The 16300-nt window shown below is 43.3% G+C and overlaps 1 protein-coding gene and 1 long non-coding RNA gene across 2 annotated transcripts in view; one reads left to right on the top strand and one right to left on the bottom strand.

The window, feature by feature from the left end:
* Window positions 1-16300, bottom strand: part of LOC138953631 (serine/threonine-protein phosphatase 4 regulatory subunit 4-like) — a 117472-nt gene that overhangs the window by 46739 nt on the left and 54433 nt on the right. The window contains exon 3 of the mRNA XM_070325508.1: window positions 9378-9480. Coding sequence (XP_070181609.1) covers window positions 9378-9480 — 103 coding nt within the window. The remainder of the gene's footprint in view (window positions 1-9377; window positions 9481-16300) is intronic.
* LOC138953632 (uncharacterized) overlaps window positions 1-16300 on the top strand; it is a 91557-nt gene that overhangs the window by 38773 nt on the left and 36484 nt on the right. The window lies entirely within an intron of this gene.

Genomic DNA, 16300 nt, shown 5'->3' on the forward strand with positions numbered 1-16300 from the left:
TTTTTGAAAGCCAAACCTGTTCTCGTTTGTAAAGCACGGTGAGCAACTGGCAAGGTAATTTCACTGCCGATGACATAATGCATCAAAAAGAGAAAGCCATCTTGTTGCGGTAAACACGTCATCAAGCGAATCAAGTGAACTTTCTCTGCCTGTCTGTCATAAACTTACACTCACATCATTTTATTTTTGTTAACATCTGACGACCGTGAATCGTGAGGAGATGCTCTTTTCCGGTTAAAAAAGTCCAAAGAAAGCATTTAACAATTGAAATACAGATGAACTTTTAACCAGATACAACCACCGAGAATCCAGGCCAATGCCAATGGTTTGATCGACATAATATTTCGAACTTATCTGTCTATCTGTCTGTCTGTCTGTATCTCTCTCTATCTCTCCTCCCTTTTTACAAAAAAATAAGGTTACAGGAGGTTGAAAAAAGAGGGAGAGGGCGGGGGAGCAAATGATCCGAAACAATACAGCTTTACTTATTACACCGTCAGGGGTCTGAGACAGATAAAATTACGCAGACTGGGAAGCCTATGCATCACACACTAATTCCACGCTTTATCTCCCCATGTTGCCTGCTTTCGGTTACCCATCCAACGTAAGTAGTTGCGACAGATGGAGGGCGCAGAACAAATTACCGGTATGTTATATAAGCAGCATCTAACTGTTTGTGGCAATAAAAGCTTTTTAGTGTAGTGCTATCCGTCCATTCCCAACTGAACACCCGAAACTCTTACCAGACTCAACCTACTCATGTCTGACTCCACTGTGTAGAACGCACATATTTCAACTCATTCTGAGTTGCCTTTCACTTTACAGCAGCTATGCGGTTGAAAATGTCTTTCCATTGGTTCGAAGGAGTACCAAAGTCGATTCAGGTTCTCGCGGACAGTGTAAGTACGAGGTCACAAACACACGTCGCCTCTTTTTAACGACTGTGAGATTACATCTTTTTGTTTGTTTATTACATACATTTATTTATTTATTCATTCATTTAATTGTCGATATGAATTCCCATTTGCAACGAAAGAGACTATATATTATTTACTATCAGCGCAGAATTGTCCTCTAACTTAGTTTTAAAACGGGAATAGGAAAAGAACATGTATCAACACCCTGAACTGAACAAAGGCGAAAAAGCTATTTCTGCCCAAGCTTTAGAATGTTTCCAAAGCAGAATAAGTGTCTGAACGGAAAAATCGTTGCCGACAGGCATTTCCATTATCGATCGCAAAATGCATTAAAACTAATCCAAACTGAAGGGTGGCTTACTGCGTTCAAGACACCCTCCTTCCCGTGTAAGGCAGTCTGGCTTCTTATTATTCTTGTGCAATCTGTTTATTTTCCATGATTTTCTCCAGTGGATGCAATACTATATCCAACAAAATGTTCTGACACACGCTGACCATACGCCGTTCTTTTTCAACAGACTGCTTCCCATTTTGTTATGACCAGGAAGGTACATCTTTACACAGCCGCCACAATGACTCAAAAAAAGTAACACATAGCCATGTTTTACGATCAAAGAAAACATTGCACTATTCCATCCACTCAGCGGATGTGATATAAATTCAAAGGGAATGCAACAAAATACAAAATAAGGTACCACTGCCCTTTGATCTCATAAACAGTGACCATAATTATGCTTGAATCTGGCTTCTACACTTCTAGCAACTGTGCTTTAGCAGTTCTGGCTCTTCGGTTGTTTTTCTCGTGACATTTGTGGTTGTTGTTTCACTCCAAAGTGAAGGAAGAGGAAAAGAAAACGAGTGGAAAGGGAGATGTGGGTTAGCAGTGCCTGAGAGAGATGGGGGTCGAGTGGCTTCTTGCGTGTTCTGGCAAAATGGAGCGGCACGGAAACGAAATCCCATGTTGGCAGCAGCTCAGTTTTTCGCTGCTTCTACCGGCCCTACTACATTAGCAGATGGTGTAGTTCTCCTGAAAACTGCTCACATGCAAAAGTTGCACCAGGGAATTGTGCTGTCTGTCAATTTCAGAACGGTTAACAGTTGGAATTGTAATCCTGCCCTGCTGCTCCCCCATATCTCTCTCTCTCTCTCTGAAACCAAACCACAGTGTCACGATCTTGTCGTTGTTAGGTTTATGTTTCACTTCTTTTCACGGCAAACCTTGAGTACAGGACCAAGACGCCATTACTATACGGCGGGTAAGAAACCATTTTCCCAAAGATGACCTTTATTGTAATGGGACCAGACTGTTTTGTTTTTTCTAATCAACAAAATGGCTTGCCGTAGAACTGAACATTTGCTATACCTTAAAGTGGAAAACCATTAGCATGAACGGACAAGGAACTTAGTCGATAAATATCGACAGGGGGCGGACAAATGGTTTACATGTGAAATGTGTGTATATGGGTGTGGTTCTGAAACAAACAAACCATGTGAACCCCCCCATCCCACCGCTCGCGGGCTGAACGACTGACGTCACATGTCGCTTCGGTCTTTTCCTGAGAAGAACACCGCGTGTACATAATACACAATTCGATCGCGTAGCACTGCCAATGCACATTTTCGCAACGAAAACCGTGCTACTGTTTCTTGTGTGTTAAATCTGAAAGCAATATAAGTGAACGAACAATTGAAAACTGATATCACGTTACTAAACTCCCAAAAGTAATAAATTACTTCTGACTGCGGTACACAATACGGCAGTCACCTCTGCGAATGCTGTCGAAGAATCTAACCGAAAGTAAACATTCTGGGAATCTACGCGCATCGGCCTTGACGCAAGTTCAATACTTAGCCAATGAGCGCGCCGCGGCGAAGTTGGCCGCTGTAAGTCTCGCAGCGCTGGCTGGCTGAGCGAGTTGCGTGTCCATCCTTTTTTGGTCCAAGCCGCACCGTGGACCAGATTAGTAGGTGCTTGATTTTGGTATTTTGATTTTACATAACATTAAACCTTTCTTGGGGTTCATGGTCATGGCAACAGCCATAATAATATTATATCATGTATAATATTACATTTCAGCATATTTGAATTACATGTCATCATACCAAACTGTCATACATTTTTATTCCTACATCATTCTGATTGATCACAACCAAACCTACTATCAGTGGACACATCCAAATGTAAGCGCCTGTTCTTGACAACTTTTAATCGATCTAAAAATAGCAACTTGCTGGGCCCTCTGCCGCCAACAGACACTGTTTGGCCTGTAGGTAAAATGTACAATGTATTTTCTGATTTGTGCACAAAAGCTTTATTTCTTTTTTCTTTTTTTTAACATAACAATGTTTAATGTCACTGTATGTTTAAAAGACCATGGTCATATTTGTAAAAAAAATGTTAAATTAGAAAATAAATAACATTTTGGTTCATGATTTTTCCTACACCTGTGCTAAAAATAAGAAATAAAAATGTCGGGTATATAAGTCTCTCAAATACAGCTAGGTATGAATGGCTCGGTTTGAGTTTGTTGCAGTTGACCCTGCACAATGCGACATATCATGTTTTTGTTGAACAATTTTGACGTCACCCCTCCCATAGGGTGACGTATTTCACAACTTCCTGTGTTACACAAACTCTGTGATGACCAATTTTGACGTCACCCCTCCCATAGGGTGACGGATTTCACAACTTTCTACAGATGAACAATGTTGCCTTCACCCCTCCCATAGGGTGACGGATGTCACAACTTCCTGTGTACACAAACTGATGACGTATTTCACAACAAAATGGCGCTGCCCATGGTCAACCTCTAAACTATCAGTATAGAATGGGGGCGTCCTCGCCCCCATAACAATGCCCTAAGCAACACGTACAATCGTCAGCCTTCGAAAACAAGGAAACAGCAATCATAGGAAACGCCTGGAAAAAAAGTCATCCAAATATTTCCTGAGGCAATAGCTGACAGATGGCTACATCAACGATTTCAAAGGGGAACTGTAAAACCGTGATTTGTAAAAATGTAAAACATTTTACAAATCACTGGGCGCGCCCCGCGATTTGTAAAATGTTTTACAAATCACGTAAAAGCGCCCGATATTTTCTTGTCATCTCCATAGTCAAGGGATCTTCTAGAATGTTTTTTTTTTCATTTTTTTTTTCATTACTAGATTGTCCCATCGCTGGGAAATTCGGGTCGCTTCCTCCCAGTGGAACGCTAGCACAACAGAGTCGCGCTACCCCAAAGTCAAGGGATCAATTAGATTTTTTTTTTTCATTTCTTTATTGTCCCATCGCTGGGAAATTCGGGTCGCTTCCTCCCAGTGGAAAGCTAGCAGCAACAGAGTCGCGCTACACCAAAGTCAAGGGATCTATTAGATATTTTTATTTGATTTTTTTTTCATTTCTTTATAGTCCCATCGCTGGGAAATTCGGGTCGCTTCCTTCCAGGGATCTATTAGATTTTTTTATTTTTGTTTTATTACTTTATTGTCCCATCGCTGCGGAAATTCGGGTCGCTTCCTCCAAGTGGAAAGCTAGCAGCAACAGAGTCGCACTACCCAGGTGTATGCGTGTTTAGGTGTAATCAGCCACCTGCACTTATGGCAGAATGACCGACGTCTTACGTCTTTTACGTGCCACAATGGTAACGCCGGGGTGGAACATGGATTCGAACCTGCGACCTTACGATCACAAGTCCAGTGCTCTACCAACTGGGCTACCGGGCCCCCGGGTACACTTTTGGCATATGGGCGATAGGTTCGACGTAATTTGTCAAATGTTTTTACATTTTTACAAATCACGGGTTAACAGGAACTCAAGAGCACATTGCGATAGTGACAACGCAATCTAACACCTTTAGACAACCATTACTCCACTTGGCCAAACAGATGTCCCTTTTGAATACACACCACTTGAACGTCATTTGACTCTTAACCGTGAGGACTATGGTTATCTCTGGTTTTCAATACTCTTCCCAACACTGATCTGACACTGAAGGCAAGCAATAAGTGTAAAATCAGCTGCAACGGCCCAGTTAGGCTCAAGACACGTACGAGGTCGTCTGTACTTCTGTGTACCTGTATCCTTGCGGGCGCACACACAGACACAGAAACACACAAGAGAGAGATTGATTGATTGATTGAATGACAGAGTGATTGACCTTTTTATTACGTAACGATACAGGCTGTCGACACAGGCATAGCCTTACAACCTGTCATTACTACACCTAAACCCCAAACACAAATGTGATAATACTTCTTGTTTTAACTAGTATGCGACGCTACTTGAGGAACCACAGGGATGTTTTAAACTACGATCTTTCCTACACATGCAAGTTTGACTTCAAATGGCAGTCACAACCCTAAATCATTTATTTTTATGGTTGGAAAAACGGAACACCTCAAGTATGTTCCTCAAACACACAAAAACATTACATGTACTAAAGACGTTTTACTAAAGCTACAACCCTCCGCAAACTTGGAGCCCAAAAAATGCCCACATTGGTACGAACTTTGACCTGCCTATAGTTGCCAATTGACCAACCTTATCCCAACTTCTGCATCCTTCAAAGCTCCACGATTCTCTTGGCTAATCTACGACATCACAACATACTCGACAATCAAAACAATCCTTCACTACCTTCCCAAGCAGGTACCAACCAAAACGAACAACATTTAACCTTTTGGCGATAATCTATGCCCACAGAAGACCCTTGACACCCCTAACAAACCCTACTGCCTTTTCCAAACACCGAGGTACCAACAAAAACGAACAACAAAGACCACCAATGTCTTTTATTACGCCCGCCCAGGGACCACTGTCAGACAACACAAGTCGTTGAGGCGGTGCCAATGGACCGAGGCTGAGAAAAGACAACAAGCCACACAGGAAACTGCAAGAGATTCTCCGAAGACTAGTTGTGATCCTCCCTCGCGAGTCTCCCTCGCAGTTATCAAGGTACTTTTTCTTCTTCTTCTTCGGCGTTCCAGAATCAAGGTACAACCGCAGGTGCTTTCATTGTGGTTTCTGTGGTTCACAGATACCGCAAGGGCTTTCAAACGACTCTCAGTCTCTGGATTTCAAAAGATTCTTGGTTTATAGATACCCCAAGGGTTTTCACAAGATTCTTCTCTGGTTGTCACAAGATCATTCCTTTGGTTTTTATCTCGAACTTGTTGGCTGTTCAGCCCAAGGTTCAGTGTTTGGTTTTATCGGCCACAGACTCACCAGAATCTTTGGCGTTTCACGCCTCGAGTGCAGTCGGTTTAGTGTGACTGGCTCCAGATTGAAAGGTCTCCACGGTGCAAGAAGTACCTGGGATATTTTCATGGGAATGCATGGCAGATGACTGACTGTGTCGTGCTGCACATAAACTAAAATCATCCTTCTCTTTGTCTGAAGACGGTCAAGAGTTTCTATTTGGATGCCAGTTGTAGCACAATGGTAAATGGAACGTTTATCGACAAGATAAATCCTCAGATAAATGTAAAGCCCTGAAGATTTCACACATTCTCTCTCTCTCTCTCTCTCTCTCTCTCTCTCTCTCTCTCTCTCTCTCTCTCTGTCTCTCTCTCTCTCTCTCTCTCTCTCTCTCTCTCTCTCTCTCTCTCTCTCTCGCTCTCTCTCTCTCTCTCTCTCTCTCTCTCTCTCTCTCTCTCTCTCAACAATTCTTTTGTAGAAAAAAGGTTCTTACTACACACACACACAGCGCCACCCTCTAGGCAGATCCTTATTTTGATTATATCTCTGCATCACGGTTCAAGGGAAACACAGGGTTTGTTTGTTTGTTTGTTTGTTTGTTTGCTTAACGCCCAGCCGACCACGAAGGGCCATATCAGGGCGGTGCTGCTTTGACATATAACGTGCGCCACACACAAGACAGAAGTCGCAGCACAGGCTTTATGTCTCACCCAGTCACATTATTCTGACACCGGACCAACCAGTCCACTAACCCCATAATGCCAGACGCCAGGCGGAGCAGCCACTAGATTGCCAATGTTAAAGTCTTAGGTATGACCCGGCCGGGGTTCGAACCCACGACCTCCTGATCACGGTGCGGACGCTTTACCACAAGGCCAACCGTGCCGGTACAAACACAGGGTGATATATTTACTTTATTAGAGGCACACACCACTTCCAAGTTCGTGCCACCACTGATTCCAGGCTTACTGTACACGAGCAAAACCGAGAGCAGATGCGTTTGCAATTCAGAATCGTTCTCTTCCAAGTCTTATACAAAAAATACATGCCCTTATGTTTCGCTGAATCCGCAATGTCTTACTCTGCTTGGTTTTGTAAACAGGCATACTTGCTTATACGTGTCTGTCTCCTCCCGCCTCTATTCTTACTTTTTTCCCCTTCTTTCCTTTATAGTTTGTGCTCCCCGGCCTACAAGTCTGTCGGCTTCAACATGTGATTTTCACATCACGAAGTACCTTTCCTTGGTGACTGAACCATAAATGTCATTTGTTTTCTCTTTCCAGGCTTTACGAGATATCTTTCCGAACATATCAGAGAAGGAAGGAACCTCGGAAGAAGGAATGAATCTAGACGAACTTCGTATCAAGCTCTGATCCCCTTTTATTTAATTAAACAAAGTGAAAAGGATGAAGAGCTTTATTTTTAGGACAAAACAACTCATAAATAATAAGCAATGGAGTGAAAATAGAGAGAGAGAGAGAGAGAGAGAGAGAGAGAGAGAGAGAGAGAGAGAGAGAGAGAGAGAGACTCAGACCTTTATTACAAAAGGATAAAGGTTTTAGGCAAAGCCTATTCTTCCAACCTGTCCTTTATACAACACATAAAGACAGACGCGTAAAAAAAAAGAGAGAGAGAGAGAGAGAGAGAGAGAGAGAGAGAGAGAGAGAGAGAGAGAGAGAGAGAGAGAGAGAGAGCGCGCGCGCGCGCGACAGGCAGAGGGAAAGAGCAACAGATGCGCAGAGAGACTCGCACAGACACACATCACATTCACCCACAGATAGACTAGAGGGTGCCGGTGGGGAATGAACGACAGCACCATGTTCAGTTAAACATCGGTGAAATCAGTCCTCTTTGCAGAACAACACGACCTCAAGTGACCTACGAGCAACACCTTCTAGCTTTTACCTGCCGGCATCCCAGCAACCCACGATCTCTCCCATTTGCCAGATTCTTGAACGTACACGCAAGAAGCTACGAGAAGAATGTGACATGCAGCCTGCAATGACATGGTCTTCGTGTTCTTCGTGAGATTTCAACATCACGTCTTTTCCGCGAGAAGCAATGAGACTTCGCAAAAAGTTGATGACCTTTTGCTCTATTCCTCGTACTGTTACCAACAAAATTGCAATTGACGAGATTACGCGAGAACGAAGTCTTTCTCCCATTTTGAAGCGAGTACAACAATAAAATAGCTGACGAGATTTCGCCAGCACCTGAAGTGTTTTCTCATTTCTCGCACTGTTACCACCTAGAAAGAGAATAAAACATAAAGAGAATACTGCGAGATTCTGACGCTTATCCTTCATTCCTAGCATTGTTACCAGCTTTCAACCGAATAAAATTAAATAACAAGAAATCCGGCAAGACAAGTTCCGCGAGAACGTCGAACATTTCTCACACTTTCGCCGACTTTCCTGTGAATAAAACCAGAAGACAATCGACGCAACTTTGCGAGAGCTTGATGCCTTTTGCCCCCAATCCCACACACTGTTACCAGCTTTCAAGCGAATAAAACAATAAGAAATACGACGAGATTCCGCGAGAGCTTGATGCTTCTTTCTAATTCCTCGCACTGTTACCAGCTTCGAAGCGTATAAAACCAACGAGATTTCGCGCGAGAGTCTGACGCCAATTCCCCATTCTTGGTACTGCTACTGGCTTTGAAGCGAATAAAACAAGCAGTATCGCGCAACACAAAGAAGTTTTTACATCCAGATTCCCCGCCTCGTTTGCGCGCGCTGCATTCTTTGTCTAGGCATCTTACATTATTTTGCTTCTGTTCCGGCACACAAATTACAGACAACGCGAGGTGTGAACGTGTAGTTCCGTGGTAAGCTTTCCTAACCTTTCCACTAATCAGTGCAGAACAAGGCGTACAGTTTCTACATAAAGAAGAAGAAAAGATGTGACAACCATTCCACCCCCCCCCCCCTCCCTTGATCTATGGTACCCATGATCTCTAAACAAAAGGAAGCTGATAGTAGTCAAATGTGGGTTTTTTCTTCTGCAATAGCCGCAGCAAAACAGCGCAAAATAACACAATTATGTTGCTAAAGTATATATACCCAAAATGACTGTGTCTTTCTCCTTTTTCAAATCGTTGTGGTAATAAAAACATTTTCTCGTAATTCAGTAACTTACCCATAATTAGCAGAGACGACAATAGTTTGTTTTTTGTTTTGCTTGTTCGTTGTTGTTTGCTAACTAGTTTTTTTATTCTTGTATTATGAACAGGAAGTTCAACAAAACCCGTTACTCACCCGCACTTTGGGGACGACTCTGCGCATACATTCCGCATTGTTCTCTTTGAGCAGGTTGGGCAAGGCAGTAATCACGCTGATCCGTTGAACTTCTTGACCCGAACTGTAACACACACACAGATGAACATCAGCATTCGGGCACACAATTCTTAACCCGCATTAACATCGTCCTGAAAGCGAAACAAAGAGCAGGGTTCAAGAAGCAACATTTTGACAGCCAAACACGACTAGGACAAGATTTTACTGAACATATCCGATGATATCGGGGAATAGAATTAAACACACACACACACACACACACACACACACACACACACACACACACACACACTAACATTGTCTATACAACAAAATATCGAGTTGAGTTCAGTTTAGCAAATTTCAATTGAAGATGTCATCCCCATTTTGAGGCGTTTCCGTGGTGTTACACTGGAGATCGTGCTAATGTGCTAACGTGCTAATCCATTCCACACGTTAACATAGATGGTACGGGCTAGCCAAGATCTTGCTGGACCTATACGGGCATCCGATTCTGACCATCTGAATTAGGACAACAACCCGGAACTCCACAGAACGCGTCTAACCTGCCAACGGAAGCGAATGGCATTGCAACAACACGCTGGTCCAGTTGTCCAAACTTAGTAGAACCGAGGTGTGGAAGAAACTCCAACTACAAGGCAAGAACAAACAAAACCACGGACTCCTCTGTTCAAAACTGCTCCTCCATTTCAACGCTTGCACGCCCACGAAGGTCACAGACATAGAACTCAAGGTAGGACTCTTTTATGTCTGTGCTACGAGGGTCACAGTGGCATACGAGGACAAGTTTTGTGGCACGTGCCACACGCCTCACACCCCGCGGCAAGAAAACAATAGAGGCGCGTCTGGCTGCAATGTTGGGTAAAGCAACACCCATTGCTCTCTCTGCGACACGTGTGCAAAGTCTGACAACCAGCAAGCCCTAGCCTTAGACCAGTTATAAAGGTCTGAAGGTTACGGTCGGACTTAAACAAAAAGAAGGGGGGGGGGGCACGTGGTGTCACTTCTGTGAAAAACGGTGTCCCATTTCATGGGTTATCACACACTCTACCAGTATTTTGTGTACAAGTGCCCGCTTCAGAACCGGAGGCCAACTTTAATTTGCAAGGTTATACTGACGATTGATCCGATTCCCAATGACAACTTGTGACACGACACAAATATTTCGTTCTTGGACCATTAGGACTATAATTACATCCAAAACTACCGTGTGCTCAGGACCCCATTCTACGCAAATAATAACCAGCTGTCGTGCGGCCAAAGGGACAAGCAAATGCAACAAACAAACAAACAAACAAACAAACTGAAAGCCTAGTGCCTGCGCACACTGCCTTTGTATCAGAGTCTGAGAGGTAAAGGTGCAAGAATTGGCAGCCGTCACACGGGTAGCTGAGAGGTCTGGCACCGCTCTGCATGGCGCCTGTCACTGAACACAGCCACATCTGTCATCATCTCTCTTGTTGGCCTCTTTGCCTGCCTCTCACCCACATTCCCCACCTACACAGCCAGCTAGCGCGGCCCTTTGAACGACAAGTACCCCAAGAATGCCGTGGCACTAACCCTTATCCCCTCTATCACTCTCCCTTGCGCCCCTTTTGCTTTCTCTCTTGTTCTCCCTCCCCCCCCCCCCTGTCTTTCTTATTTTTAGTGGTGGGGGAGGGGGTGGGTTGGTACTTTTGCCTTACCCTTTTTACACTCCTTTGAAGGAAAACAATTAGTTGAATGAGTGTACCTCGATTTCAGGACCCAACACAATCGTGAGGCGCTATAGGCCAAAAGCTGTGCTCTCTCCCCCATCTTAGCGCTGTAATATCACTTCTGCACTTCATTATTTTCAAGACCTAAACGGCAGCAAAGAGCCCTAATGAATAACTGAGTGAACATAGAACTGCGGACAAACGGGTATTTGGGAAAAATAACCCTTTCTTCACTTAGACAAGCATCTCAAGAATGTTTGACTCTGTTGTTTCAAGTGATGCTTCTACCAGAGAACTCCACAAAGTGTAGCTCATTTGGAACAAAAAAGCTTTGCTAACATAAACAAGTCGCGTAAAGCGAAATTACTACATTTAGTCAAGCTGTGGAACTCACAGAATAAAACTGAACGCACTGCATTTTTTCACAAAGACCGCATACTCCTAGTTTCGTCAGTCCGCCGCTCGTGGCAAAGGCAGTGCAATCGACAAGCCAGAATAGTGCGGAAATGGTCGCGCTGAGCGGGATAGCACGCTTTTCTGTACCTATGTTCGTTTTAACTTTCTGAGCGTGTTTTTAATCCAAACATATCATATCTATATGTTTTTGGAATGAGAAACCGACAAGGAATAAGATAAAATTGTTTTTAAATCGATTTCGGACATTTAATTTTAATCATAAGTTTTATATTTTTAATTTTCAGAGCTTTCTTTAAATCCGAATATAACATATTTATATGTTTTTTGGAATCAGAAAATGATGAAGAATAAGATGAACGTAATTTTGGATCGTTTAAAAAAAAAAAATTTTTTTAATTAATTAATTTTTAGATTTTTAATGACCAAAGTCATTAATTAATTTTTAAGCCTCGAAGCTGAAATGCAATACCAAAGTCCGGCCTTCGTCGAAGATTGCTTGGCCAAAATTTCAATCAATTTTATTGAAAAATGAGGGTGTGACAGTGCCGCCTCAACTTTTACAAAAAGCCTGATATGACGTCATCAAAGACTTTTATCAAAAAAAGAAAAAAACCTGAGGATATCATACCCAGGAACTCTCATGTAAAATTTCATAAAGATCGGTCCAGTAGTTTACTCTGAATCGCTCTACACACACACACACACACACACACACACACACACACACACACACACACACACACACACACACACACACACACACACCACGACCCTCGTCTCGATTCCCCCCTCTACGTTAAAACATTTATTCAAAACTTGACTAAATGTAAAAAGTAAAACAATCAGAAACTTCGTAAACCTACTCTGAAATCCCGTTACTCTTCCTTCCCCCCCTCCCCCCCCCCCCCCCCCCCCCCCTCACTTTTCGAATACAGTGACACCAAGACCACAGGCTAACATTATGACGTTATCGAGCCTGTAACACCCATGTGCTCCCAACCACAACCCCTCCTTTACCGCCACTTACCCCCACCCAGCCTGGCCTGTTGTGTCCCCCACTCCCCTTCGTTACCTTCTATGAACACCCCCCCCCCCCCTCCCCTCTGCAGAACGTTTGAGCATAACCAAAATCGATCGATGGCTCCTGGTTCCATCACCGAGAAACAGTTAGCTGTCCCTAACCTAGTCGATCTAATCTTCATCAAACAACCAAGGCCTCTCTCTGCATTTTAGACATGTTTCGAAGCTGTCCCCTGTTGCATCCAATTTCAATACTGTCAAGCGCAATTTTCCGGCATTCGGCCCGGTGGAATATTGTATGATCGCGTCACAATCTCCCCCCTCCCCCTCCCCCCGCGCGCGCTCAAGAGAGAAAATAAGAGATACAGACAGACAAGACAGGCAGGCAGAGTCACAGAGAGAGAGAGAGAAGAGGAGAAGACCAAAGACAGAGACGGAGGCAGGGACAGAGTAATCAATCAGTCCGAGTTTTTGATGGCAAAACAAAGACACAATCAAAGAGGCTTCACAAGCAGGAAGCCCAACATCAACCGCTCAGACTTCAATAGAACAAAGACCATAAAGCTGACAAACGGAGAATACGCCAGGACGCCGTACCACAAAGACCAGTGACACCAAGACCACAGAGACCGCTGGCAAGGATGTCTTCAAGCCGGCGACGGTCAATATCCGGGATACTGGTCTTCCTTTTTGGAGCTAATCAAGGCAGCGTTGTGCACAATTTGTATTCTGCGTGACCCAAAATGTCAAGAAGGAAAGACGAAGCAAAAAGAAGTTACAACTCCTCAGTAAAACTATGTCTAAGAGCCTTATTCTGTCCCCGAACTGGTCAAATTTAGAGAAACGGCCAACAAACTTTTCACACTTAAATAAGGGCTCGCGCTGTGTAAAAACATGGCTATTTTCACTCATTACCAAGGAGGCATCGGTTAATTTCGAACCTGTTTTGAAAACAAACTTTGTCTAGAACCAGGTCGACTATATACTTCACGCAATCAGCTAACGCTCGGCGGTCCCCGAAGAGGTCTCCCTGTCTGCCTCATGTACGTTCCAGTGACTGATTAGTGGTGAGAATTAAAGAGAGAGAGAGAGAGAGGGAGAGAGAGAGAGAGAGAGAGAGAGAGAGATATGAAGAGAGAGAGAGGGAGAGATATGAAGAGAGAGAGAGATATGAAGAGAGAGAGAGATATGAAGAGAGAGAGAGATATGAAGAGAGAGAGAGAGAGAGAGAGAGAGAGAGAGAGAGATGAAGAGAGAGATGAAGAGAGGGGGGAAGGGAGGGGGTAAGAGACGATCAATAAATGTTGTGAAATCTGACTAATTGCCCGGCTAATTATTCACAAAGTTAACTGGCAACGCTGAATCGATCTTGGTACTACTAGGAACACCACTCAGAGGACAATCTTAAAGTCTCAGCTCGACCCGTTCCCTTCATAATGTCGAAGCTGCGCTGCAGTCTGACCAACAAATCCATGTTTGAGTCACCGTTGTGTTAATTAGCCAAGCAGCTAATCCAATCAAACGATGGTCATCCCGTCCACTCTCCGGATTGACCTGTCCATTGAGAACGGCCATCCCAGTGTCCATTCAAACGAAAGTCTGCAATGACAAGCAGCTTCTTTCATCCATCTTCTGATTTTAAGCCATTGGGTGTGTAACTACACACGGTTTACTAGTAAACAAACGAGACAAGTGTCGATTATCAACTATTTACTTTAATAACCGCACCCACGCGGTTCTTAAAGACACCCTGCAGCTTCCCCGTCAAGCCTAATCAAACAGCTGGATCACAAACGATCATTTTATCGACGATTTCTCACCAGCCGACAAACAAGCGAGCAAAAAACCCTTTTCCACACTGAAGAGACGTTTTTCACCAGGGTTTCTGAGCCCCCCTCGCCGGTAGGAATAAAGGAAGAGGGGGACTACATCTCAAAGCTCAGAAGGTCCCAGACAAGTGCCAATTTATCAAGGTGCCGCATACACACACACACACACACACCACACCACACACACACACACACACACACACACACACACACACACACACACACACACACACACATCAATGAAGATTTGAACACAGAGATTTTAATCTTCAAACAGGAAGCAACAGACAAGATCGCTTCGCTTGCCATGAAACTCTCTCCTCTCTCGACATTCAGTTTAGTAGAGCTTTGAAATCAGCCTCTCCTGAATTACTGGAGACTGATTGCATTAGTGGCCAAATCAAGCAGACAAGGGCTGTGGTTGATGCTCATTCGCCTTTTGGGCAAACAGACAGGAATGTTATATGGCGGAAGTCGCCGTGAAAAGGACGCAGCCATGTTGCTGATCCCAAGGGGCAAAACGCGGCCATTCATTGACGTGTCGATGATTCATGCTGTGAACGTTCTTTATATTAAAAATAATGTCTTCACTCGACTGAACTTTATGGTCATTAAATAAGCTATTATTGCCAAAGTCAATAGAAAATGTTCACTGAAATATTACAGAAAAGTGAGGGAATACAAACGTAGACCAAAAATGAAGTGTCGAGCATGTATCATGAATAAAAGAACATCTAAGGAGCGCGTACGTCCTTTTAGGTTTTAGTGAACGTCATGATAATCAAGATCATGAAACAAACTGCAATGGTACTGTAAGACAACCGAAATGACTGTTCAAATATCACAAAAATATGCCCGTTAAAAGAAATGCCACAACGAAAGGAATTGAGGAAAAGGAAGCGTGAAAGCAGAAATAATGAAATCAACAAAAGAAAGAAGAAAACAAAACAACACTGCAAGAATCCCCCTCCCCCCAGACCTCTAGCCTCGGACCAAGCTTGTGCAATTACTGTCGTCTGCATAGTCGCGTAAGGCGAAAATACAACATTTAGTCAAGCTGTCGAACTCACAGAATGAAACTGAACGCACTGCATTTTTTCACCAAGGCCGTATACTCGTCAGTCCACCATTCGTGGCAAAGGCAGTGAAATTGACAAACCAGAATAGCGCGGTGGTGGTTGCGCTGAGCATAGCACACTTTTCTGTATCTCTATTCTTTTTAACTTTCTGAGCTTGTTTTTAATCCAAATACATCATATTTATATGTTTTGGGGATCAGGAACCCACACGTAATAAGATGAACATGTTTTTAAATCGATTTCGGAAATTTGATTTTAATCATAATTTTTATATTTTTAATTTTCAGAGCTTGTTTTGAATCTATATATAACATTAACAGCTATTGTGTTTTCAGCGTAGAAATAGGGTCCGATATTTAGACGAGACAAGTATAATGTCGACGAGTCGAAGACGAGTCGCATTATACTTGTTCGAGTCTAAATATCGGACCCTATTGCTACGCTTAAAATACAATAGCGATTATATAGCTGTTCTGACCTTTATTTGTTGTTCCAAACTTACAAAATGACAGTTTTTGCGTCGAAGCGTTGATCTCAGGTTTTGATAGCAGACGCCGTTTCTTATGCGCATTAGTTTTGCGCAGGAGCCACACTGACTTTGGAAAAAAAACCTCGATTTAAACAGCTTTTTATTAGTTCCTTCGTATACAACAAAAAGAAGTTTGAGTTTTTTTTAATTTTGAACAAGACTACTTATGAAGAAGAACAAAACACAACATCAACGGAAAACTAGAAACAACTGAAGAACTAGGATGCAACAAGGGGAGGAAAAGAGAACAGCTAATCCGTACAAAGCGAGCAGACGGCAGCGACGTTTCCAGTTTGGGTGAATGGCATTTATA

The sequence above is a fragment of the Littorina saxatilis genome, linkage group LG17 (genome assembly GCF_037325665.1).
Source record: "Littorina saxatilis isolate snail1 linkage group LG17, US_GU_Lsax_2.0, whole genome shotgun sequence".
NCBI classification, from domain to species: Eukaryota; Metazoa; Mollusca; class Gastropoda; order Littorinimorpha; family Littorinidae; genus Littorina; species Littorina saxatilis.